The sequence below is a fragment of the Mytilus trossulus genome, chromosome 2, assembly GCF_036588685.1.
Source record: "Mytilus trossulus isolate FHL-02 chromosome 2, PNRI_Mtr1.1.1.hap1, whole genome shotgun sequence".
In the NCBI taxonomy this organism is placed as follows: Eukaryota; Metazoa; Mollusca; class Bivalvia; order Mytilida; family Mytilidae; genus Mytilus; species Mytilus trossulus.
The window spans coordinates 75,867,299-75,894,278 of NC_086374.1; the positions used below are offsets into that span (position 1 = coordinate 75,867,299).

General features: G+C 32.6%; 1 protein-coding gene across 2 annotated transcripts in view; it reads left to right on the forward strand.

Annotated features, from left to right (window-relative positions):
- Positions 1-26,980, forward strand: part of LOC134708028 (PAN2-PAN3 deadenylation complex catalytic subunit PAN2-like) — a 281,367-nt gene that overhangs the window by 47,156 nt on the left and 207,231 nt on the right. For both annotated transcript variants that reach the window (XM_063568271.1, XM_063568270.1), the window contains exons 7-9: positions 15,002-15,120; positions 19,260-19,404; positions 25,624-25,765. In XM_063568271.1, coding sequence (XP_063424341.1) covers positions 15,002-15,120; positions 19,260-19,404; positions 25,624-25,765 — 406 coding nt within the window. The remainder of the gene's footprint in view (positions 1-15,001; positions 15,121-19,259; positions 19,405-25,623; positions 25,766-26,980) is intronic.

Consider the following 26,980-nt stretch of genomic DNA (forward strand, 5'->3'; position numbering starts at 1 on the left):
CTGCTCATGAAATGTACAAAACCGAAATGTTATGGGTAGTTTTATTTTTTTTGTGCATTTTTAGTTAAAGAAATTACAGATTTGAAGCTATGTGACCCTTTTGAAAAATAATGTGAAAATTTGGTATTGTTTATATCTGTATATTATATTTTTTCAGCATCTTACTTATCTAAAGAAACTTTAAACCACAAAAAAAAGAATGCATGCTTAATTATTTTTATTAACCAGATTTTTGTGACAAAAATGTCAGTTATAGATTTGGGATGTACGGCGGGCTGTCGGCAATCAAATGTTGTCCATGCATTAACTCATGAACCTTCCAACCAAAGCTTTTAAAATTTTAATATGTTGTTACTGACAACTAAATGAAGGTTAAGTTCAATAATGGCGATTTTGACTTTTACCGTTCAGGAGTTATGGTTCTTGAAAGATTGAAAAATGGAGTTTCCAGACGTGTCCGTGCATTTACGCATGAACTGTTCTACCAAAGCTTCCCAAATTTTAATATGTTGTTACCGATGACAAAATGGAGGTCAAGTTCAATAATGACGATTTTGACTTTTACCGTTCAGGAGTTATGGTTCTTGAAAAATGATGTTTCCAGTCGTGTCCATGCATTTCCTCATAAATCATTCATCCAAAGCTTTTGAAATTTTTATATGTTGTTACTGATGACAAAATAGAGGTCAAGTTCAATAATGACGACTTTGACTTTTACCGTTCAGGAGTTATGGTTCTTGAAAGATTTCCATTCACGTTGTTGCATTTACTAATGAATCATTCAATCTAAGCTTTTCAAATTTTAATATGTTGATACTGACTACAAAATGGAGGTCAAATTTGATATTGACAATTTTCACTTTCAGCATTCATCAGTTATGGTTCTTGTGATATTGCCAGGACACAAATAAATGTTAATAAATCCGGTCTGCTGTCGTTGTGACAGCCTCTTGTTAAATTTGAGGTTCTTTACCTTGACATATTGAAAAATTCAATAAATGGTCAACTAATGAATTACAAAATCTAGATTATAGCTTGAAAAAAATATGAAAACACCTTTAGAGTTGTTTGTAATACTCTAAAGACCTCTAAAAAATCGAGAATCAATACATTCTCATAAATGGAAGCGGTAAAGTTATTATTTTGTATCAACTTTTATTGATATTTCTGCTTTTTAGCTCTGTGAGCTTTTCTCATCACTTGGCGTCCAGCCTCGTCCGTCGTCGTTAGCTTTTACAAAAATCTTCTTCTCTGATACTACTGGGCCAAATTAATTGAACCAAACTTGGCCACAATCATCATTGGGGTATCTAGTTTAAAAAATGTGTGGCGTGACCAACCAAGATGGCCGCCACGTCTAAAAATAGAACATAGGGATAAAAAACAGTTTTTATACGACCGCAAAATTTGAAAAAATTTTCGTCGTATATTGCTATTGTCGTCGTCGTCGTCGTCGTCCGAATACTTTTAGTTTTCGCACTCTAACTTTAGTAAAAGTGAATAGAAATCTATGAAATTTTAACACAAGGTTTATGACCACAAAAGGAAGGTTTGGATTGATTTTGGGAGTTTTGGTACCAACATTTTAGGAATTAGGGGCCAAAAAGGGCCCAAATAAGCATTTTCTTGGTTTTCGCACCATAACTTTAGTTTAAGTTAATAGAAATCTATGAAATTTAAACACAAGGTTTATGACCATAAAAGGAAGGTTGGTATTGATTTTGGGAGTTTTGGTCCCAACAGTTTAGGAAAAAGGGACCCAAAGGGTCCAAAATTAAACTTTGTTTGATTTCATCAAAAATTGAATAATTGGGGTTCTTTGATATGCCGAATCTAACTGTAAATGTAGACCAAAGTTATCTTTCTTTGTCTAGAATAGTAGTTGAATCAACTTAAATCATTGTTTTATACAATATACAATATATATTCCCTTTTACTACCAACTGATAAATTAAAACAATCTTTACCATTCAGTGATAACAAGCACTTTTTTTACATTTTAATATTTTATGATGTATTTAAATGAGTAATTATTGTTGCAAACTCCATTAAAAATTTGAATTGAGATCAGTTTTGGAATAAAGGAAAAGGGGATGTGAAAAAAAAATTGAGGGGGGGGGGGGTGTTTCTATTTTTCTCATTTGAAATTTCATCTATAAAAAGAACATTTCTTCAAACATTTTTTTGAGAGGATTAATATTCAACAGCATAGTTAGTGAATTGCTCAAAGGCAAAACAAAAATTTTAAGTTTATTAGACCACATTCATTCTGTGTCAGAAACCTATGCTGTGTCAACTATTTAATCACAATCCAAATTTATAGCTGAATCCAGCTTGAATGTTGTGTCCGTACTTGCCCCAACCGTTCAGGGTTCAACCTCTGCAGTCGTATAAAGCTGCGCCCTGCGGAACATCTGTTTGGCTTATAACTCAAAAACCAAAGCATTTAGAGGAAGTCTGACATGGGGTAGAAATGTTTATCAGGTCAATTTCTATCAGCCCTGGAATTTTCAGATGAATTGGTCAACCTGTTGTTGGGTTGCTGCCCCTGAATTGGTAATTTTGAAAACTTTTTGCTGTTTTTATACGACTGCAAAATTTGAAAAAATTTTCGTCGTATATTGCTATCACGTTTGCGTCGTCGTCGTCGTCCGAATACTTTTAGTTTTCGCACTCTACCTTTAGTAAAAGTGAATAGAAATCTATGAAATTTTAACACAAGGTTTATAACCACAAACGGAAGGTTGGTATTGATTTTGGGAGTTTTGGTCCCAACAGTTTAGGAAAAAGGGACCCAAAGGGTCCAAAATTAAACTTTGTTTGATTTCATCAAAAATTGAATAATTGGGGTTCTTTGATATGCCGAATCTAACTGTAAATGTAGACCAAAGTTATCTTTCTTTGTCTAGAATAGTAGTTGAATCAACTTAAATCATTGTTTTATACAATATACAATGTATATTCCCTTTTACTACCAACTGATAAATTAAAACAATCTTTACCATTCAGTGATAACAAGCACTTTTTTTACATTTTAATATTTTATGATGTATTTAAATGAGTAATTATTGTTGCAAACTCCATTAAAAATTTGAATTGAGATCAGTTTTGGAATAAAGGAAAAGGGGATGTGAAAAAAAAATTGAGGGGGGGGGGGGGTGTTTCTATTTTTCTCATTTGAAATTTCATCTATAAAAAGAACATTTCTTCAAACATTTTTTTGAGAGGATTAATATTCAACAGCATAGTTAGTGAATTGCTCAAAGGCAAAACAAAAATTTTAAGTTTATTAGACCACATTCATTCTGTGTCAGAAACCTATGCTGTGTCAACTATTTAATCACAATCCAAATTTATAGCTGAATCCAGCTTGAATGTTGTGTCCGTACTTGCCCCAACCGTTCAGGGTTCAACCTCTGCAGTCGTATAAAGCTGCGCCCTGCGGAACATCTGTTTGGCTTATAACTCAAAAACCAAAGCATTTAGAGGAAGTCTGACATGGGGTAGAAATGTTTATCAGGTCAATTTCTATCAGCCCTGGAATTTTCAGATGAATTGGTCAACCTGTTGTTGGGTTGCTGCCCCTGAATTGGTAATTTTGAAAACTTTTTGCTGTTTTTATACGACTGCAAAATTTGAAAAAATTTTCGTCGTATATTGCTATCACGTTTGCGTCGTCGTCCGAATACTTTTAGTTTTCGCACTATACCTTTAGTAAAAGTGAATTGAAATCTATGAAATTTTAACACAAGGTTTATAACCACAAACGGAAGGTTGGTATTGATTTTGGGAGTTTTGGTCTCAACATTTTAGGAATTAGGGGCCAAAAAGGGCCCAAATAAGCATTTTCTTGGTTTTGGCACTATAACTTTAGTTTTAATTAATAGAAATCTATGAAATTTTGACACAAGGTTTATGACCACAAAAGAAAGGTTGGGATTGATTTTTGGAGTTTTGGTTTCAACAGTTTAGTAATTAGGGGCCAAAAAAGGGCCCAAATAAGCATTATTCTTGGTTTTCGCACAATAACTTTAGTTAAAGTAAATAGAAATCAATGAAATTTAAACACAATGTTTATGGCCACAAAAGGAAGGTGGTATTGATTTTGGGAGTTTTGGTCCCAACAGTTACGGAAAAAGGGGCCCAAAGGGTCCAAAATTAAACTTTGTTTGATTTCATCAAAATTGAATAATTGGGGTTCTTTAATATGCCAAATCTAACTGTGTATGTAGGTTCTTAATTTTTGGTCCCGTTTTCAAATTGGTCTACATTAAGGTCCAAAGGGTCCAAAATTAAACTTAGTTTGATTTTAACAAAAATTGAAACCTTGGGGTTCTTTGATATGCTGAATCTAAAAATGTACTTAGATTTTTGATTATTGGCCCAGTTTTCAAGTTGGCCCAAATCGAGGTCCAAAATTAAACATTGTTTGATTTCATCAAAAATTGAATAATTGGGGTTCTTTGATATGCCAAATCTAACTGTGTATGTAGATTCTTAATTTTTGGTCCAGTTTTAAAATTGGTCTAAATTAAAGTGCAAAGGGTCCAAAATTAAACTAAGTTTGATTTTAACAAAAATTAAATTCTTGGGCCTCTTTGATATGCTGAATCTAAACATGTACTTAGATTTTTGATTATGGGCCCAGTTTTCAAGTTTTCCAAATCAGGATCTAAAATTATTATATTAAGTATTGTGCAATAGCAAGTCTTTTCAATTGCACAGTATTGTGCAATGGCAAGAAATATCTAATTTCACAATATTGTGAAATAGCAAATTTTTTTTTAATTAAGAGTTATCTTTCTTTGTCCAGTATAGTAAGCAAGAAATATCTGCAAGAATTTTTTTTAATTGGAGTTATCTTTCTTTGTCCAGAATCAACTTAAATCTTTGTTATATACAATATACAATGTATATTCACTTTTTACTACCAACTGATAAATTTAAATAATCTTTACCATTCAGTGATAACAAGCAGTTTTTTTACATCTTAATATTTTATGATGTATTTAAATGAGTAGTAATTGTTGCAAACTCCATTAAGTATTTTAATTGAAATTAGTTTTGGAATAAGGGAAAGGGGGATGTGATTAAAAAATTGGGTTCAATTTTTCTCATTTGAAATTTCATAAATAAAAAGAAAATTTCTTCAAACATTTTTTTGAGAGGATTAATATTCAACAGCATAGTGAATTGCTCTAAGAGAAAACAAAAATTTTAAGTTCATTTGAATACATTCATTCTGTGTCAGAAACCTATGCTGTGTCAACTATTTAATCACAATCCAAATTTAGAGCGGAATCCAGCTTGAATGTTGTGTCCATACTTGCCCCAACCGTTCAGGGTTCAACCTCTGCGGTCGTATAAAGCTACGCCCTGCGGAGCATCTGGTTAAAACATACATTTTTGTAAAAATCATAGTATAAATTAACAAACTTATAAAGATCGTTAGTTTATGTTGTATCTAGAAACAAAAAAATACACATTTTAAAAAATGTCTCTATTTTCATGTTGTGTACGCTTCGTTGTCATTACACCTTTTTATACTGTACGCTTCGTTGACAAAATATTGCGTTTGTCAATGAATTTTGCATGTATTAGATTATGCTTTGATATGATTATAACCAATATGCATGTTTGAAAATAATTATTTACCATCATAACATGCAACCCATAATGTCAGTTGTATTGTCGAAAAACACTTTGAGGAAATTTTTACATTTAAAAAAATCCTCATGTATACAAAAGTGTGAATTGGTAGGAAAATACAATAACTCAACAGATGCAACTATGACAAAGCATACAGATACACACGTCCGATTTCTAATTTCATAGCATATTTGAAAGTGTTTACCATACAACAGTCAATGTACGGTTAGGTGGTGGGTTGGGTGCCCGCTAGCATGTTTAATCCCGCCATATTCTGTATGTGCCTGTCCAAAGCCAGGAGCCTGTAATTCAGTGGTTGTATATATTTTTTTGTTCACACTTTTGTGCAAAAATTGAGCTGTTAGTTTACTCGTATGCACTGACTACATTTGTTAATTCGGTGTGCTTAATAGCGGTGTGGGCTTTTTCATTGTTAAAGGCCGTATGGTGACCTATAGTTGTTCATTTTTTTTTCGTTTGGTCTCTTGTGCGAATAGCTGTTTCAATACCGCATCTTCTATTTGATATAGAAAGTAATCAAATATAATCAATGGATTATAGGTTAAGCCTTTTGGCCTGAATCTCAGAGGCGGGTCCAAGGGAGTCATAGATTATCATAGAGTTACATTAAGGCTCAAGAATAGGTGTATGCAAGGAACATGTAACTGATAGCCATCAGTAGTAATACAGTTACTTTAATGTGAAGATATAAAGATGAAGAGACAACACTCAATATTAACTGGTTTGCTTTCTTTAATTATGTTTTTGTGTTTGTTTAATTTTTATGGTATAAAGATTATGCTTAAATTCCTCGAACATTACAGTCTTTCTACTGTGGTGCAAAAATCTAATTGATTGGTCAGGTCGTTCTGGTTATTATAAACACCTTTAAAGTCTATACTCACCCATATGCATTTCATTCAAATTTTGATTTATTTCACAGAAGACCACAGGGACCATATTTATATTCCCCAGTTACCCTTAGCGTCATTGGTAAATTATGGGTTAGCAAAGCATCAATCACCAACCTAACCTTAGACATTTGCTGTGTTTCTTCTTTACTGTTGGTACTTAACAATATATGGACCCTTTTATTTGTTTATGACACGGGTACGTAATGGCTGATTGTTGGTTGCTTAACGATCACTTGCAAATATGCCATGCAAGTTCAGGATAAGCACAAAGTAGCAATACATACATGTAAGTCCTGTGAGGAGACCCTCCGGAATTACGTCAGGGACGTTTGGATTGCCACTGGATAAAATGATGTATATTTTATAAGGACACAAATGGTGCCTTTCAACAGGCTATTTATAGACCTCTCTTGAAGTTTTTGCAGGGGTTCGTACTGTGTAGTTAGCGTGGTACTCTCTTTACACGAGACATTGGATTTTATATTCCCTTTCGGACAGGACGTGACTGTGTACTGTTACATCCCACACAACTAAATGGGTGGCCAACTTCAGTCAGTTTTTACTGCCTATCAGAAAAAGACCAAAGTGATCATAACTTATAGTATATCTCCCAGTCACCCTTCACCAAATTCTTTCATAAATAAAAAAAAACAATTGGCCACAATATAGAAAGTTTTGCTCTACCTGTTAAATCAAAACATCACTTAACATTATTACAATTTATATATATGCACACTTATGAGAACTCATAATACCGTACATCCTCTCGATACTGTTCATATTTGGCATTGCACAAGTTCGTGCGTTTTATTACGTCTTTACCTAAAAGCGTAGGATATACTGATTAAAATACTTTGGATACACGATTTACTTCTTAGTTGTAATTCGCTTTGAAATAACTATCAGTTACTACAATTACTCCTTTGTCGATATTTTATGTATATGTTTTTTGTGCCTTGTACCGACATTTTGAGTTTAGCCAATTGCAACTGAACTTTTTTTATCATGTTGTGCTGTTACACCAGTGTTCTATTTAAGGAGAAGGTCGGGGGCTCACATGTTAAACCTGCCGCACTTTGTTTTGTCGGTCAAACATCAGAATCCTGTAGTACATTGGTTATATAGATCTGTCATTTCATAAGTTATAAATTATTAACCGTTAGTTTAATCGTTTTTTTTTCATATTTTTTTTTCATATCGGGGCCTTTTTTAGGCGACTGTTTGGTATAGGTTTTTATACGACCGCAAATTTTGAAAAAAATTTTGTCGTATATTGCTATCACGTTGGCGTCGTCGTCGTCGTCGTTGTCGTCCGAATACTTTTAGTTTTCGCACTCTAACTTTAGTAAAAGTGAATATAAATCTATAAATTTTTATCACAGGGTTTATGACCTTAAAAGGAAGGTTGGTATTGATTTTGGGAGTTTTGGTCCCAACATTTTAGGAATTAGGGGCCAAAAAGGGCCCAAATAAGCATTTTCTTGGTTTTCGCACTATAACTTTAGTTTAAGTTAATAGAAATCTATGAAATTTTGACACAAGGTTTATGACCACAAAAGAAAGGTTGGGATTGATTTTGGGAGTTTTGGTTTCAATAGTGTAGGAATTAGGGGCCAAAAAAGGGCCCAAATAAGCATTATTCTAGGTTTTCGCACAATAACTTTAGTTTAAGTAAATAGAAAATAATGAAATTTAAACACAATGTTTATGACCACAAAAGGAAGGTTGGTATTGATTTTGGGAGTTTAGGTCCCAACAGTTTAGGAATTAGGGGCCAGAAAGGGACCCAAATAAGCATTTTTCTTGGTTTTCGCACCATAACTTTAGTATAAGTAAATAGAAATCTATGAAATTTAAACACAAGGTTTATGACCATAAAAGGAAGGTTGGTAATGATTTTGGGAGTTTTGGTCCCAACAGTTACGGAATAAGGGTCCCAAAGGGTCCAAAATTAAACTTCGTTTGATTTCATCAAAATTGAATAATTGATGTTCTTTGATATGCCGAATCTAACTGTGTATGTAGATTTTTAACTTTTGGTCCCGTTTTCAAATTGGTCTACATTAAGGTCCAAAGGGTCCAAAATTAAACTTCGTTTGATTTTGACAAAAAATTAATCGGTTGGGTTCTTTGATATGCTGAATCTAAAAATGTACTTAGATTCTTGATTATCAGCCCAGTTTTCAAGTTGGTCCAAATTGGGGTCCAAAATTAAACTTTGTTTGATTTCATCAAAAATTGAATAAATGGGGTTCTTTGATATGCCAAATCTAACTGTGTATGTAGATTCCTCAATTTTGGTCTTGTTTTCAAATTGGTCTACATTAAAGTCCAAAGGGTCCAAAATTAAACTTAGTTTGATTTTAACAAAAATTGAAATCTTGGGGTTCTTTGATATGCTGAATCCAAACATGTACTTAGATTTTTGATTCTGGGCCCAGTTTTCAAGTTGGTCCAAATCAGGATCTAAAATTATTATATTAAGTATTGCGCAATGGCAAGAAATATCTTATTGCAAAATATTGTGAAATAGCAATTTTGTTTTTATACGACCGCAAATTTAAAAAAAATTTTCGTCGTATATTGCTATCACGTTGGCGTCGTCGTCGTCGTCGTCGTCGTCGTCATCGTCGTCGTCGTCGTCGTCGTCCGAATACTTTTAGTTTTCGCACTCTAACTTTAGTAAAAGTGAATAGAAATCTATGAAATTTTAACACAAGGTTTATGACAACAAAAGGAAGGTTGGTATTGATTCTGGGAGTTTTGGTCCAAACATTTTAGGAATTAGGGGCCAAAAAGGGCCCAAATAAGCATTATCTTGGTTTTCGCGCTATAACTTTAGTTTAAGTTAATAGAAATCTATGAAATTTTGACAAAAGGTTTATGACCACAAAAGAAAGCTTGGGATTGATTTTGGGAGTTTTGGTTTCAACAGTTTAGGAATTAGGGGCCAAAGAAGGGCCCAAATAAGCATTATTCTTGGTTTTCCCACAATAACTTTAGTTTAAGTTAATAGAAATCAATGAAATTTATACACAATGTTTATGACCACAAAAGGAAGGTTGGTATTGATTTTGGGAGTTTTGGTCCTAACAGTTTAGGAAAAAGGGGCCCAAAGGGTCCAAAATTAAACTTTTTTTGATTTCATCAAGAATTGAATAATTGGGGTTCTTTGATATGCGGAATCTAACTGTGTATGTAGATTCTTAATTGTTGGTCCATTTTCAAATTGGTCTACATTAAGGTCCAAAGGGTCCAAAATTAAACTTAGTTTGATTTTCACAAAAAATTAATCGGTTGGGTACTTTGATATGCTGAATCTAAAAATGTATTTAGATTCTTGATTATTGGCCAAGTTTTCAAGTTGGTCCAAATCGGGGTCCAAAATTAAACATTGTTTGATTTCATTAAAAATTGAATGAATGGGGTTCTTTGATATGCCAAATCTAACTGTGTATGTAGATTCCTCATTTTTGGTCCTGTTTTCAAATTGGTCTACATTAAAGTCCAAAGGGTCCAAAATCAAACTTAGTTTGATTTTAACAAAAATTGAAATCTTGGGGTTCTTTGATATGCTGAATCCAAACATGTACTTAGATTTTTGATTATGGGCCCAGTTTTCAAGTTGGTCCAAATCAGGATCTAAATATTATATTAAGTATTGTGCAATAGCAAGTCTTTTCAATTGCACAGTATTGCACAATGGCAAGAAATATCTAATTGCACAATATTGTGAAATAGCAATATTTTTTTTAATAAGAGTTATCTTTCTTTGTCCAGAATAGTAAGCAAGAAATATCTAATTGCACAATATTGTGAAATAGCAATATATTTTTTTAATTGGAGTTATCTTTCTTTGTCCAGAATCAACTCAAATCTTTGTTATATACAATGTATATTCACTTTTTACTACCAACTGATAAATTAAAATAATCTTTACCATTCAGTGATAACAAGCAGTTTTTTTACATCTTAATATTTTATGATGTATTTAAATGAGTAGTTATTGTTGCAAACTCCATTAGAAATTTAATTGAGATTAATTTGGAATAAGGGAAAGGGGGATGTGATTAAAAAAAATGGGTTCAATTTTCTCATTTGAAATGAAATTTCATAAATTAAATGAAAATTTCTTCAAACATTTTTTTGAGAGGATTAATATTCAACAGCATAGTGAATTGCTCTAAGAGAAAACAAAAAATTTTAAGTTCATTAGAACACATTCATTCTGTGTCAGAAACCTATGCTGTGTCAACTATTTAATCACAATCCAAATTTAGAGCTGAATCCAGCTTGAATGTTGTGTCCATACTTGCCCCAACCGTTCAGGGTTCAACCTCTGCGGTCGTATAAAGCTACGCCCTGCGGAGCATCTGGTTAATTAGAGTTATCTTTCTTTGTCCAGAATAGTAAGCAAGAAATATCTAATTGTAAGAATTTTTTTTATTTGGAGTTATCTTTCTTTGTCCAGAATCAACTTCAATCTTTGTTATATATACAATATACAATGTATATTCACTTTTTACTACCAACTGATAAATTAAAATAATCTTTACCATTCAGTGATAACAAGCAGTTTTTTTTCATCTTAATATTTTATGATGTATTTAAATGAGAAGTAATTGTTGCAAACTCCATTAGAAATTTTAATTGAGATTAGTTTTGGAATAAGGGATGTGATTAAAAAAATTAGGTTCAATTTTCTCATTTGAAATTTCATAAATAAAAAGAAAATTTCTTCAAACATTTTTTTGAGAGGAATAATATTCAACAGCATAGTGAATTGCTCTAAGAGAAAACAAAAATTTTAATTTCATTCGAACACATTCATTCTGTGTCAGAAACCTATGTTGTGTCAACTATTTAATCACAATCCAAATTTAGAGCTGAATCCAGCTTGAATGTTGTGTCCATACTTGCCCCAACCGTTCAGGGTTCAACCTCTGCGGTCGTATAAAGCTACGCCCTGCGGAGCATCTGGTCTTCATTGTTAAATGTTGTACATTCAATTTGGACTATAATAGTTTATACGCCAACTTCATTTAAACTTTGATGGACAGTTGTCTCACTGGCCATCACACCACATCTACAAAGCTCCGCATGTAAAAAAAAGTAATAAAAAAATTAAAGCAGTTGGAATGCCATCTATGGCATTCGTCAAATTAAGTTCAACGAGCTCCTTCATGTATGTCTGCTTTCGTCTAGGCGAATTTGGACCAACATCGGCATTTGGAAGAGCCTCAAATTGTGAAAAGGAAGTCATTAAAGTTTTAATGACTGTACTATACTTTTTGAAACTTTCTTTCCTCTGGAATATATTTATTAACTGTTCATTTCATCTGGAAACACATTGAAAGTCTCAATTTTCAATAGAAACATTCCAAGCAGATGTACGTGAGTTACATATTTCAATTTTGGCTTTGTATGACAGATATTTTAAGTTCAACTACTTTGACTAAGTTAACAGATAAACATTTACAATAAAATACAGAAAAAGGGTCGCCGACACAATCTCAAAAACCTTGACAAGAAAGTGTTTGTCCAGTTTTTGTCAACGAACTGTACAGTGATTATTTCAAAACGCACAACGAACGTGACACATTTGGTGGAACGAACAATACAGTCAGAGAAAATTTATTTTGTATGATATTGCGTTTATTCTAAGTTCTAGGGCACATTTGAAGGCACGTAGTAATTCAATGTATAGTTATTTAGTATTGCTTAAGGTATTAATACTCAAAGGTGTAACGCACGAAAAGATATTCAGCATTGTTTACATCGTAAACCGTATGAAATTGCACCATGTCTGTGCGTTTTGCATCTAGCAGTTTAATCAAACGTTTTATACAATATCTAAAACTTACAACAACTGTATAATTGAATAAAGATACTAACATGCTCATTGACATATTTATATATACTCAAATAAGTTCTAGAGAGGCATTCAAAGTTATTGTCATCCAAAATGTTGTCCTGATTATCGCTTCGAACGCGTCAACGATTCATTTGTATCGGGGTTATACTGGGTGAAAATTGTTTTGGGAATGTATACTGATATGATGTTGTCTGCATCCTCCGAAGACACATTTGGTTTCCGGACAATAATTTTAGTTTATGTGAATGGATTTCTTTGAAAGGAGTAGCTTTTTGGCCCGAAATATAGCTGTTTTACAAAATTGTTAAAATGTAAACTTTTAGTTATTTTTTGGATAGCAAAATGCTTCTGCTACATGAATATGGGCTGTTTTTGACAATACAATGCACATATATCGGGTACTAGCACCCGAAGTCATGCTAAATTACTGAAATCTTCACAGTTCTAGCATTTTAGTTAAATTTTAGACGGTTTCCATGTAAAACGAAAGTGGCCGCATTCGTGTTCATCCTTAATATTGAAATGTAAGTTGTATTTGATGATAATACATAACATATATAAAGGTTGACAATGAACACGGATGCGGCCACTTTAATTTTCGACAAAAACGATCTAAAAAGTGACATTTTGCGGCATATTTAGTATATTTTTCATATTTGAGCTGAAATCGAATTGTTTTTAATGACTAAATTAGTTCCAATCTTTCACATAAACTAATTGAATCAAATGAAATAGACACGTTAGTGATCAAAATCTTTCGTCAGATGAACCTGAAATTTGAGGCCAAAATGGGTCCTTACCGGACCTACTCCTTTTATAAGAAGGTTAAATACCACAAAAGTAAGATTGGGATTGATTTTTGGGATGATGGTCCCACTGGTTTATGAATTCAGGGCCCCAACAAGCATTTTTCTACTTTCAGGATAATAAATTATGTATAAGTATTTCAATTGCTCTGAAATTGAACCACACTATTTAATACCTCAAGTAAAAGGTTTGGATTCATTTTGGGGTCTAAGGGTTCATCAGTTTAGGAATAAGGGGCCCAAAAGCGGCCAAAAACAAACATTTTTGTAGTTGCTTGACATTAACTTGTGTGTAAGTGTATGGATTGCTCTTACATTGATTCACTAAGTTCCATATCACAAAAGGAAGGCTGGAATTGAGTTTGGGGGTTATTGCCCATTCATGCAGGAATAACGAGCCATAAAAGGGCCAAAAACAAGCATTTTATTAGTTTCCAGATACAATAGCTGGAGTTTAAGTGTATGGATCTCTCTGAAATTGTACTTCAAGGTTCCATACTACAAAGGAAAGGCTGGGATCAAGTGTTGTGTTAATTGTTCCAAAAAGGGTGGGGGTTGTTGTTCTATAAGCTTGGGGGGTGTTTACAATTTTTTTTAAGGGGTTTAAAGTTTTTTTTCAAAAAATTTCAAATTTCAAATTTTTGAAAAGTTTCAAGAAGAAATCTTGAATTGCACAGTATTGCCCAATAGATTTGTAAGATCATGATAAACATGATATTTTTTTGTGTCAGAAACCTATATTATTTCAAAATTTTTATTACAATCCAAATTCATACTATATCAAACTTGAATATTGTGTCCAAATTTGCCACAACTGTTCAGGGTTCAACCTCTGCCATTGATCAGGCTGTGCTCAGCGAAGCATTTTATTAAGATTTTAGAAATTAAAAAGAAAAGTTCTTCAAACGGAACCCAGATGATACATATATGTTATATGTGTTCTGATTGGCTAGATGACATTTGTATGAAAAACTTAAACCAATCAAAACATGTCAAGTTTTCCTGGCATAATCTCGGGTTTTTGTTGAGCCTGCGACTTTTGTCTTAGAAAGCTTATTAATTGACATAGGGATAGTGATCCAGAGGCAGTGTTAGGTAACTTCTTAAAAGCTTTATATTTTAGAAGGTGGAATACCTGGATGCTTTATACTTTGTATATAGATGCCTTATGATACAAAGTTCCTTATGTCACATGTCCATTGTCCTTGACCTCATTTTCATTGTTCAATAAAATGTTTAGATGTTTTTTTGTAATGTTAATTTCTCTCTTATATGAGTGATAGGATAACTATATTTGGTATGTGCATACCTTACAAGATCCTCATGTCTGACAAACAGTTTTCACTTGATCTCGACCTTATTTCATGCATCCGAGAACAAGGTTAAGTTTTGTTGGTTAAGTTCCATATCTCAGATACTATAAGCAATAGGTCTAGTATAATTGGTGTATGGAAGGATTATAAGGTGTACATGTCTTTCTGGCATGTGTCAATACACTTTGTTTAATCAGAGAGGAAACCATTTATCTAATCATTTGTTTTTCCTTTAATTCCATTGCTATATGTATATTTTATTAAAGAGTACTTGTCAAGTTTATGTATGTTGGATGCAATCTTGATCTTGTTTCAAAGAATGACATATCATGGTTGAAGATGTATATAGCAGCTGTCATGAAGAATGGTGGTAACTTTACTGTTCCAATGATCAAATTTGATTGTGAACTTAAATGGTACGATAAATGTCCCTTGTGTTTTTAGGTACGTTTGTATGATCCTGCAACCTTAAGAGCAGAACATGTTCTTGATGCTCATAATGGAACTCTGTCAGACTTTGATCTACAAGGAAATTTATTAGTTACCTGCGGTTTCTCAGCAAGGTAAGTACACTATCAGCAGTTGTGCACAAACTGAAATTTGACAGACAAACAGTGAAAAGTCATAGGGAGAAGAGAAGTAGACGCAAGTCACATATCAGAACCCTTCACCTCTACAAATCCTCAAGTAAGCCTTTAGTTGACATCTGTGATGTATGAAATACTACAGATGTTTTTTGTACATGTACTTGACACTTAACAACAGATATGATAGCTTTGTAATTTTCGCTATTCTCTACAAGTGTCTTCAGAATTTTTGTAGTACAGCATGATCTCGAGTGGTAAAACAAGCATGATTATTGTAGCTTTCATAAAGGTAATGAGGCAACTGCCTCAGCAAACTCTTGACCAAGAAAATATTGAGAAGTTTAAGTAGAGATCATTTAGTAAACCAGATTTTCAGCTGCCAAACAGTGTCCGTTCATTTACATGAAAACGCTTTGAAGAAATTATTTCTAACTTAGATATGTTGTTTCCTGTGATGAAATGAAGCTCAAGTTCAATTTTTCACAAAATTAGCTTTACTCGTTGTTCAATTATAGCCCTTTCCAATTTTTCAATTTTTCAATTTTTTATGAATTAATCCAGTTCTGTGAAAAGAGAAATATCAATTAGTTTTACTCTTGTCCCTCTGTACGTCAGTACGTATGTCCCAAAGTTGGTTTTCGTTCTCTAACTTTAGTTTGTCTCAACTAAATATTATGAAACAACTGATACAGGATGCTTATTACCACAAAATACAGATCAAGTTTGAATTTTGGTAGTGTCACTTATACCATTCTAGAGTTATGCCCCTTTTCAAGTAGAAAAATTGCTGATTTTTTTGTTTCCATTCTATTACTTTAGTTTGCCTCAACCAAAAGCTATTAAACTTGTTCACAATGCTTATTACCTCATATATTTGGTATGTGTGTACCTTGCACGGTCCTTATGATCGTCAAGACAGTTTTCACTTTAATACCTCGACCTCATTTAATGGATCAGTGAACAAGGTTAAGTTTTGGTGGTCAAGTCCATATCTCAGATACTATAAGGAATAGGTCTAGTATATTCAGTGTATGGAAGGACTGTAAGGTGTACAAGTCAAACTGGCAGGTGTCATCTAGCCTTGACCTCATTTTCATGGTTCAGTGGTTATAGTTAAGTTTTTGTGTTTTGGTCTGTTTTTCTTATACTGTATGCAATAGGTCTACTATATTTGGTGTATATAATGATTGTAAAGTGTACATGTCTAGATGACAGGTGTCATATGACCTTGACCTCATTTTCATGGTTCATTGGTCAAAATTATTTTTTTGTGACTTGGTCTGTTTTTCTTTAACTATATTAATAGGTGAGTGATATTTAGACCTTAAAAATATTTTCAATTCACCTATCTAACACACAGCTATATTATATATCATTTGAAAGAAAAACATGTGAAGAGTCCATTTTCCCTGGTCGTAAAAGTGAAATATGGTGCAATTCTTTTTAAATTGGGGTCAAAGGTCATTCATAAAAAATTGAAAGAATAACACTTTTGTAGTATTATTGTCTTATTTGAAGCAGCTGGTAATATAGTTAATTCAAATTTTACTTAACACTATACTATGATAATGTCTCTCTGATTCTTAGATGCATATTGTTCATGGTTTGGCAATATTTTATGTCATTTTGACCTTTTCACTCTGCTGTATGTAAAACGCTACTTTCTACAAAACAACGTATAATAACAAATATTTCACCTTAAATGTGTTTATATTTTCTATAATTAATGGTGTGCCATACAAAATTAAAAAAAATGTTGAAATATTTGTAAGTTAGACGAGTAAAAGGGAGAGAAAAATGCAATAAAGACAGTAAAAGGTAGACGTCTTTGTCACATCAACAGTGACAATAGTCTCCTGTTTGTTAACGGCCTACAAACTGTGTTAAGATCGGAAATCACTATTGTACATGCTTAATACAACCACAAGCAAAGTTAAAGAGGATACATGAAAAACATTTGAAGTCTGTCCGTCCGTTAGTCCCCACTTGTTTGTGGCCCGTGTTGAATTAAATCGGGTAACTTATACATGTAAACAGATATACAGTTCATCCAAAAACCAATGATTTCAAATATAAAATGCATTACTTTGAACTATAGAACTGATGTTAAACACACTTAGTTCAGAGATGTATTATGGGATGACACGTGGTCCTTCATAAATTAAATCAGTTCATTTTGACATTGGCATTGAAATTTGAGCCTTCAAGTTTTCAAACATTGTTTGATTTGTGCTTGTCTGGTTTGTGTCCGGTCTATATCTTTTGATCTGTTGATCCTGGGTTTTCCAAACTGAATATGAATAAACATTCATCATATAATAGGGAATGGTCATAAACTAAAATCAGGTCACTGTGATATTGATCCAATCATAATGGAATCCTGCCCGCGACATATATAGCTGCAAAACTAAGGTTTACCAAATTTCAGATACAGAAGTCAGTTTCACAAAAAACTTAAGACAAGATTAATCGTAAGTAAACGGAAATATTATATTTATGACTATTTACATTATATCAATAATCATAAAGAAGGCGAGACATTGCAGCTTGTGCTCTCTGTTTCAAACAAGTTTTGTAATTGTGAAAGATCTTCAAAAATTGCCCCGGGGGGTTTGTAAATAAGCAGTGTTAGGAAGATAACAGACAAATGAGATTTGCATTATCCAAGAAATGACTCTGTAAAGATTAGTAAAAACATCTGCAAAGGACAGTCAATAACAAATTGTAATATTACAAAGAAGTCCTGAGAAATTCAGGAAAAGAAGACAGTATTACTATTTAGCTCACCTGGCCCAAAGGGCATACAAATGACATCTTTTAGAGAACCACTGAATGGAATGTAACCAAACATGGCATGAATATTTCTTATGAGGTGCTGACCAAGTGTTGTTACTTTGTTGCCAATCCATCATCCAAGATGGCCGCCAGCGGGGACTTAGTTTAACATAGGACCCTATGGGAAATGCATACAAATGACTTCTTCTAGTGAACCACTGAATGGAATGAAAGCAAACATGGCATGAATGTTCCTTATGTGGTGCTGACCAAGTGTTGTTACTTTGTAGCCGATCCATCATCAAAGATGGCCGCCAGCAGGGGACTTAGTTTAACATAGGACCCTATGGGAAATGCATACAAATGACTTCTTTTAGAGAACCACTGAATGGAATGAAACCAAACATAGCATGAATGTTCCTTATGAGATGCTGACCAAGTGTTGTTACTTTGTAGCCGATCCATCATCCAAGATGGCTGCCAGCTGGGGACTTAGTTTAACATAGGACCCATGGGAAATACATATAAATGTCTTCTTTGAGAGAACCATTGAATGGATTGAAACCAAACATAGCATGAATGTTCCTTATGAGATGCTGACCAAGTGTTGTTACTTTGTTGCCGATCCAACATCCAAAATGGCCGCCAGTTGGGTGACTTGGTTTATCATAGGACCCTATGGGAAATGCATACAAATGACTTCTTTAAGAGAACCACTGAATGTAATGAAAATAAATCAAACATAGCATAACTGTTCCTGATTAGATGCTGACTAAGTGTTGTTACTTTGTAGCCGATCCATCATCCTTAGCGATGGGCTTAGTTTAACATATAACTCTATGGGAAATAGTCTTTTTCTAGGGAACCACTGAATTAAATGAAACCAAACATAGCATGAATGCTCCTTTCTTATCAGATGCTGACCAAGTGTTGTTACTTTGAAGCCAAATTTTATCTTTTTTATTATGATTTCAAAAACCTAAGTAGAGTCAGGTGAGGGATACAGGCTCTTGTGAGCCTCTAGTTTACTTGTATAAGAAAGAAAATCTGAATGTCTAAGGGACATAACTTAGCCAATATAATAATTTACTTCTACAAGTAAATAAAATACACTTCTATAAGTATCTTACAAATTAATACTTTTACAAGTATATTAATATTTACTTCTTCAAATAAATAAAAATGACTTGTAAAAGTAATACTGCAAGTAGTGTCTGTAACCAGCACTTACTTCACCCCATACAAAATAGAAAAAAAAATCCACTCCATTGTTTTGTTGTTAATACATATATATATATGTTGGTATTTGATACTTCTATGATTCATTTTTATATTTTCAGACAGAACCAAATGACTGTTGATAGGTTTCTAATGGTATATGACATGAGAGTGATGAGAGCAATGGCACCTATACAAATCATTATGGATCCCATGTTCCTCAGATTTGTACACATATATAGTAATAAACTTATGATCGTGTCACAGGTATGTTTGTTTTCACATTTGTAAAAAAATCAATTATTTTCTCATCAATCATTTTAAATGGTGTCAGTGGTCTTTTTCCGTTAACTTTAACAAAAATATTTTCTCTGAAAAAACTGGATCAAATTTGACCAAACTTGACTACGAAAATGTGTCTGATGAAAACCAAAATGGTCCAAATGGCTAAAATTGAACATAGGGATAAAAAGCAAATTTTGCCTTAAAAAAAACATGAATAGAGAAAAACCTATGGGGGCAAAAATGTTAAAGTCGTTCTGCTGTCTGTTTACGTCAAAACAATCGGACAACTTCTATTAGGAGTTATAGCCTTTAAATGTGAAATTTGACAAGTAATTTCTTTTTAACCAATTTCAAAAGAAAAAATCTGTCATTGATAAAAGGTGTACAATGGTTGGGTGTGCCGGTTGGTAGAGGCCAAACAGTGTCGGTACTTTAACTTAAGAACGCTTTGACGAAATCTTTTCAGATATGTTGTTTCCTGTGGCTAATTTCATGATTTTAGTTGTTATTTTCATTGAGTAGTAAACATTTCAATTATTTATTTTATGATATCTTTTAATCTTGATTCAATTTTGGGGTCCACATTTGCAAACATCATTTTCAATAGATGATAATCTATTTTAAGCTCACTTGGCCCGAATAAGATAACAAACATTTTTGATTTTGGATCCAGTTTTCAAGTTGGTCCAAAATTAAACTGTGTTTCATTTCAATATAGATGTACATTGAATATATGAGGGGTTCTTTCAAATGCTGAATTCAATCCTGTATTCAAATTTTGGATTTTTGGGCCCACTTTTCAGGTTGGTCCAAACTTTGTTAAAAAAAAAAACTTGAATTGATGGATTTCTTTCAAATGCTGAATCTAATGAAATCATGTATTTAGAGATTTTGGATTCCTTTTTAGCTCACCTGACCTAAAAGGTTTTTCTCATCACTTGGGGTCCGTCGTCCATCATCTGTTGTCGTCTGTTAACTTTTACAAAAATCTTCTCAGAAAGTAATGGTCCAAACTTGGCCACAATCATCACTAGGGTATTTAGTTTAAGAAATTGAATATATAGAGTAAAATGCTGTTTTTATATGAACACAAAATTGAAAAAATTTTGGTCGTTTATTGGAATCACATCAGCTTTGTCTTTGTCGGAAGACAGATGGTTTCTGGATAGAAACTTTAGTATAAGTAAACAGAAATCAATGAAATTTTAACACAATGTTTATAACCACAAAAGGAAGGTTGGGATTGATTTTGGGGGTTATCATGTCTCAAAGGGGCCAAAACAAGCATTTATCTAGTTTCGGGACAATAAGTTGTGTATAAGTATTTCATTTGCTTTGAAATTGTACCACAATGTTTAATACCATAAGTAGAAGGTTGGGATTGATTTTAAGGGTTACGGGCAAACAGTCTAGGAATTAAGGGCCAAAAACGGGCTAAAAAGAAGCATTTTTCTAGTTTCCGGATAATAACTTAACTTTTGGTCCTGTTTCAAATTGGTCTACATTAAAGTCCAAAGGGTCCAAAATTAAACTTAGTTTGATTTTAACAAAAATTGAAATCTTGGGGTTCTTTGATATGCTGAATCCAAACATGTACTTAGATTTTTGATTATGGGCCCAGTTTTCAAGTTGGTCCAAATCAGGATCTAAAATTATTATATTAAGTATTGTGCAATAGCAAGTCTTTTCAATTGCACAGTACTGCGCAATGGCAAGAAATATCTAATTTCACAATGTTGTGAAATAGCAATTTTTTTTTTAATTAGAGTTATCTTTCTTTGTCCAGAATAGTAAGCAAGAAATATCTAATTGCACAATATTGTGCAATAGCAAGATTTTTTTTTAATTAGAGTTATCTTTCTTTGTCCAGAATAGTAAGCAAGAAATATCTAATTGCACAATATTGTGCAATAGCAAGATTTTTTTTTAATTGGAGTTATCTTTCTTTGTCCAGAATCAACTTAAATGTTTGTTATATATAATATACAATGTATATTCACTTTTTACTACCAACTGATAAATTAAAATAATCTTTACCATTCAGTGATAACAAGCAGTTTTTTCACATCTTAATATTTTATGATGTATTTAAATGAGTAGTTATTGTTGCAAACTCCATTAGAAATTTTAATTGAGATTAGTTTTGGAATAAGGGAAAGGGGGATGTGATTAAAAAAATTGGGTTCAATTTTTCTCATTTGAAATTTCATAAATAAAAAGAAAATTTCTTCAAGCATTTTTTTGAGAGGATTAATATTCAACAGCATAGTGAATTGCTCTAAGAGAAAACAAAAATTTTAAGTTCATTTGAATACATTCATTCTGTGTCAGAAACCTATGCTGTGTCAACTATTTAATCACAATCCAAATTTAGAGCTGAATCCAGCTTGAATGTTGTGTCCATACTTGCCCCAACCGTTCAGGGTTCAACCTCTGCGGTCGTTTAAAGCTACGCCCTGCAGAGCATCTGGTTAAGTTTGAAAAACAATTATGTAAATTTCACTTTATAATTGACAACACTCTGAACTTTCCCATTGGGAAAAAGGAATAATTGCATTTCATAGTACATGTAACAGTGAGCACTAATCAAGTGTTGTAACCTGCACACACTAATTGGCTTTTACACATCTTTGATGCTCTATCCAAGGACAATGAATGTGTAATAAATGTGTTATGACTGAGGGCATTGCAGACGCATTATACTGTTAAATGGCATTGATTGACAGTTCTTGACCATTATTTATTACTGTGCAAACCAAAGATTAGGATTAACATCTGACTTAAAGAAAACCTTTGAATATCAATGTCTAATCAATTAAGCTATTTATTTCATTGTATGCATTTATGTTCATCAATTATATAATGTCAATAAGATTTTGTCAGATCATAAAATAATGTAAATCTACAGTTAAATTTTCGTTGGGGTTTTAATTTCGTGGATAATTCTTATCCACGAAATAAACGAAATTAAATCCCCCACGAAAATTTCTGCTTTTACAGTAGTACATGGAGGTTAAGTGAAGATTTGGGCTCATATCTCTGAAACCAAAGCATTTAGGGCAAATCTGACAGTGGTTAAAATGTTCATCAGGTCAAGATCTAACTGCCCTGAAATTTTCAGATGAATCTGACAACCTGTTCAGTTGTTGGGTCGCTACCCCTGAATTGGTAATTTTATGAAAATTTTGCAGTTTTTAGCTCACCTGGCCCGAAGCTTATGCCATCACTTGGCGTCCGTCGTCGTCTGTTGTCGTCCGTCATCCTGTCATTGTAAGCTATTTCAAGAATCTTCTCCTCTGAAACTACTAGGCCAAAAACTTCCAAACTTTAACTGAATGTTCCTTAGGGTATCTTGTTTATAAATTGTATCCGAAGTTTTGATCTATCAACAAACATGGTCGCCATTGCTAAAAATGAAACATAGGGGGAAAATGCAGTTTTTGGCTTATATCTCAAAAACGAAAGCATTTAGAGCAAATCTGACATGGGGTATAAATGTTCATTAGGTCAAGATCTATCAGCCCTCAAAATTTCAGATGTAACAAACAACCCATTGTTGGGTTGCTGCCACTTAATTGGTAATTTTAAGGAAATTTTGCAGTTTTTGGTCATTATCTTGAATATTATTATAGATAAAGATAAACTTTAAACTGCAAAATTGATCAGCAAAGTAAGATCTACAAATAAGTTAATATGACCAAAATTGTCAATTGACCCTTAAGGGGTTATTGTCCTTTAATGACAAATTTTCACAATTTGTTCATTATATTTGCTAACTTTAAAAAATCTTCTCCTCTAAAACTACTCAACCAAATTCAACCAAACTTCAACTGAATGATCAGTAGGGTGTATAAAATAAAGTTTGTATTTTATTTTCTATTTCGTCAAAAAACATGGCCGTCATGGCTAAAAATAGAACACAGGGTAAAATGCAGTTTTTGGCTTATATCTCAAAAACTCCCGCATTTAAAGCAAATAAGACAAGAAGTTAAAGTATTTATTAGGTCAAGGTCTACCTGTCCTGAAATTTTCAGCCGAATTGGGTAACTGGTTTTTCAGGTATAATGCCCCTGAATTAATGATTTTAAAGAAATTTTGCAGTTTTTGGTTATTATCTTGAATATTATTATAGATACAGATAAACTTTAAATAGCAAAAATGTTAAGCAAAGTAAGATCTACAAATAAGTCAATTGACCAAAATTGTCAATTGACCCCTTGAGGAGTTATTGCCCTTTAAAGACTTTTTTCACAATTTGTTCATCATGTTGACTTACTTTAAAAAATCTTCTCCTTTGAAACTGCTGTATCAATTTCAGCCAAACTTAGGCTAAATGAGTTTCAGAGTATCTAGTATAAATTTTATATTTTATTTCCTTGTATGTCAAGAAACATAGCTCCTATGGCTAAAATAGAACATAGGAGAAAATGATTTTTTTTTCGTTTTGAAGAAAATAGGACGATTCAAAGAACATTTAAATAAATTGAAAAGCTAAAATAATCATTGATGAGAGATTTAACCAAAAAAATTAAGGTGAGTGATTCAGGCTCTTGAGAACCTCTTGTTATATGCCCGTCTAAGTTGGGACAAATTATGGTAGCCTTTGTATGTCCGTCCGTCCGTCTGTCAGTCCGTCGTCCACACTTCTGACAATTACTAAAAAAGGCTTCCACCAAGTTTTATGAAACTTTGTTGAATTGTTTATATCTTTTGACGTAAGCTTGATTTTTATAAATTTCAGATTTTTCATTTCCATGTTATGAAGTTTTATTCTTTAAAAAAAAAGGGGGATTTTCCAGTTTTCTGACAATAACTCATTAATGCTGACATAAACTTAAATGAAACTTTGGAGAATTGTTTATATCTGTTGATGTATGCTCCATTTCGATTTTTATAAATTTAAGATTTTAGGTTTCTGTGTTATAAAATTTTATGCTTTTAAAAAGTGTAATACCACCAAATCATGGTACGTCACATCCGGTTGCATACGAAAGTAGGTCTAAAAAAATATTCCCTTGAATTTGACCGTTGTAGGTAATTATTTCTACATTTTATTGCAGTAAAACTATTTCTGTGTCATTAACATATGTCTTGGGTATTTCAAAACACCATCATTTTTTATTTGTGATTTCTATAGAAATTTTTGTAATCTTGAGGTTACATGGTGACTAAACCTTGTACACAGATAGAATAAGGGGAGACATTTGATTGGTTAACTTCCAATGATGGTTATTTTCTTATATGCAATGAAATGTTATGTGAAACTTTTTCTATAGAACTGGACAGGATAAAACTTTACTCATGCCAAGTATTTCTTTATTTGAAACAAAGATAAATTCTGCACAATTTTTTGAAAAGTGCAAATTTAACAAAGACTAATAGGGGAAAATCAATGGTGGTATTACACCTAAAAGGTGGAATTTTCCAGTTTTTGGACAATCACTTTCACAAAATGATATGAAACTTTGGTGAATTGTTTATATCTGTTGTAGACTTAAGCTACCTTTCAAAAATTTAAAGAAAATTAACAACTACAGGTCTCTGTATGGCCTTCAACAATGAGCAAAGCCCATACAGCACAGTCAGCTATAAAAGACCCTGAAATGACAAATGTAAAGCAATTCAAATGAGAAAACTAAGTCTAATTAATGTACAAAAAAAATTCATAAAGACAAGCGAAAAGGGCAACAGGTGTATCATGCTCTAGTCTTATAGCGCAGCTCTTTATTAGTTATTATCTTCAATATTATTATAGATACAGATAAACTGTAAACAGCAATAATGTTCAGCAAAGTAAGATCTACATGAATGGTTCAAGGTGTAAATTTGGTTTATGATGGATGTTAACAAAAAGAAAAAAACCAGTCAGATATGTCCAGTATGAACATATACAACTTTTTTCACTAGTTTATCGTAACATTGTCACAGAGTTTTTGACATTTTTTGTTCAGTAAGATTATCCTGTAAAGTTTATCGGATGTTGGTTTAAGATCAAAATAAGATTTCATCCGACCTTTGAGAATACTTCTCCATCCACAGACGTATCACAAATGAGACATTCAAATGTATTTCAGGTCTTATTGAACAGTTATTTAACATGTCTTCTCGCATGTTTCCTCTTTGAAAAAAACCTTGTTTACCTTTATTAATGTGAACTACATATTTTAGAAAATTATTATTTCCTTTTATAATGTGTTGTAGGCAGGACAGTTTCAGATAATAGACACTAATTCTTTGGCACCTACACCCCTGTCGATGCAACCTGTTAATACCCATGGAAGCTTCATTACAAGCTTTGATATCTCAGAGACATGTCATGTTTTGGCATTTGGTGATTCAGGAGGTAAGATTTATGCTTGCATCGAAGTTATTTGAAAAAGTACACTGGTACTATCATTTAATTGTTTCAGCTTTTAATAAGACCAAGTTAATTTTTGGAAAGTTTGCTATAGCTTGCTATAGTTACTCTCCTTAGGTGTTGGCCTCAACTTCCGGTGAGACAGACTATCGCAATGTTCTGCTCCAAGATAATGTAGTACTAGTGTTCGAATACTGATTTTTTGGATATTTTGAGTTGCTACTCTTTTGAAAAGATTACAGCTTGAATAAAAAAGGAATAAATGTTCACTGACAATTCAGATGAATTTAACTTCATTTTGAAAATAAGTATCACAAACACTTCTTTGCGGATCAGCCATTAGCTGAAGAGAAAGTCAAAAGAAATCTACGCGAGACAGCGTTTCATTCATGAATATTTCATGAATGAACATTTTCCCGCACAATTTTTTACTATGTATGATATTTACATGAATAAGCTACAATTAAAATTTGCTCGCCGGTCCCTCTCTGTGATTACCATTAGATAACGCTGGTTCATTTTCCAATCAATCAATCATCAAGAGAAGATAAATAGTACGAGTTTTGTTCATAGTCTTTTTCAAAAATGATGAACGGTTTTTTATATTGGTATGTAATCATTTTAAACGTTTCAAATTTATGAAACTATATTCGTACATCAATGTTTTTGATACACCAATAACAAAAACTGAAATATATTGAATTGATACATTTTGTAATTATTCAAAATTATATCAGAAACATAAACTTAATTATAAAATAATGAACCTGTTAAGGGGAGAGAATACTCGCATAACTTTTTCGAATTGGCACATAATACAACGGAATGTCACTCTTGCATACAAATGGCACATCAATATAATTAATTAATTGTGCAATCCTCCTCCACTTTCAATGATGATTCTAAATTATAAATATAACCAAAAGTTGTTAATCTATAGATAGTGAAGACTAATGAAAGCTAACCCACTGTAAACATATTTCTTTGCAATTTTTTAAAACTTCCTCAGAATAATGCTCGAGCCACTTGACTTTAGTAGCTCAAAATCAACGTTTTTACACAATATTTGAATAAAGTAGTTAAAGATTATTCACCTCTCAAAGTGTAAGACGCAATAAAAATCATATTTTTGCACCATCCTACCGAAATACAGATTAAATTAAGTCGTGAACATTTCGACATTTCTTCGTACATTTATAT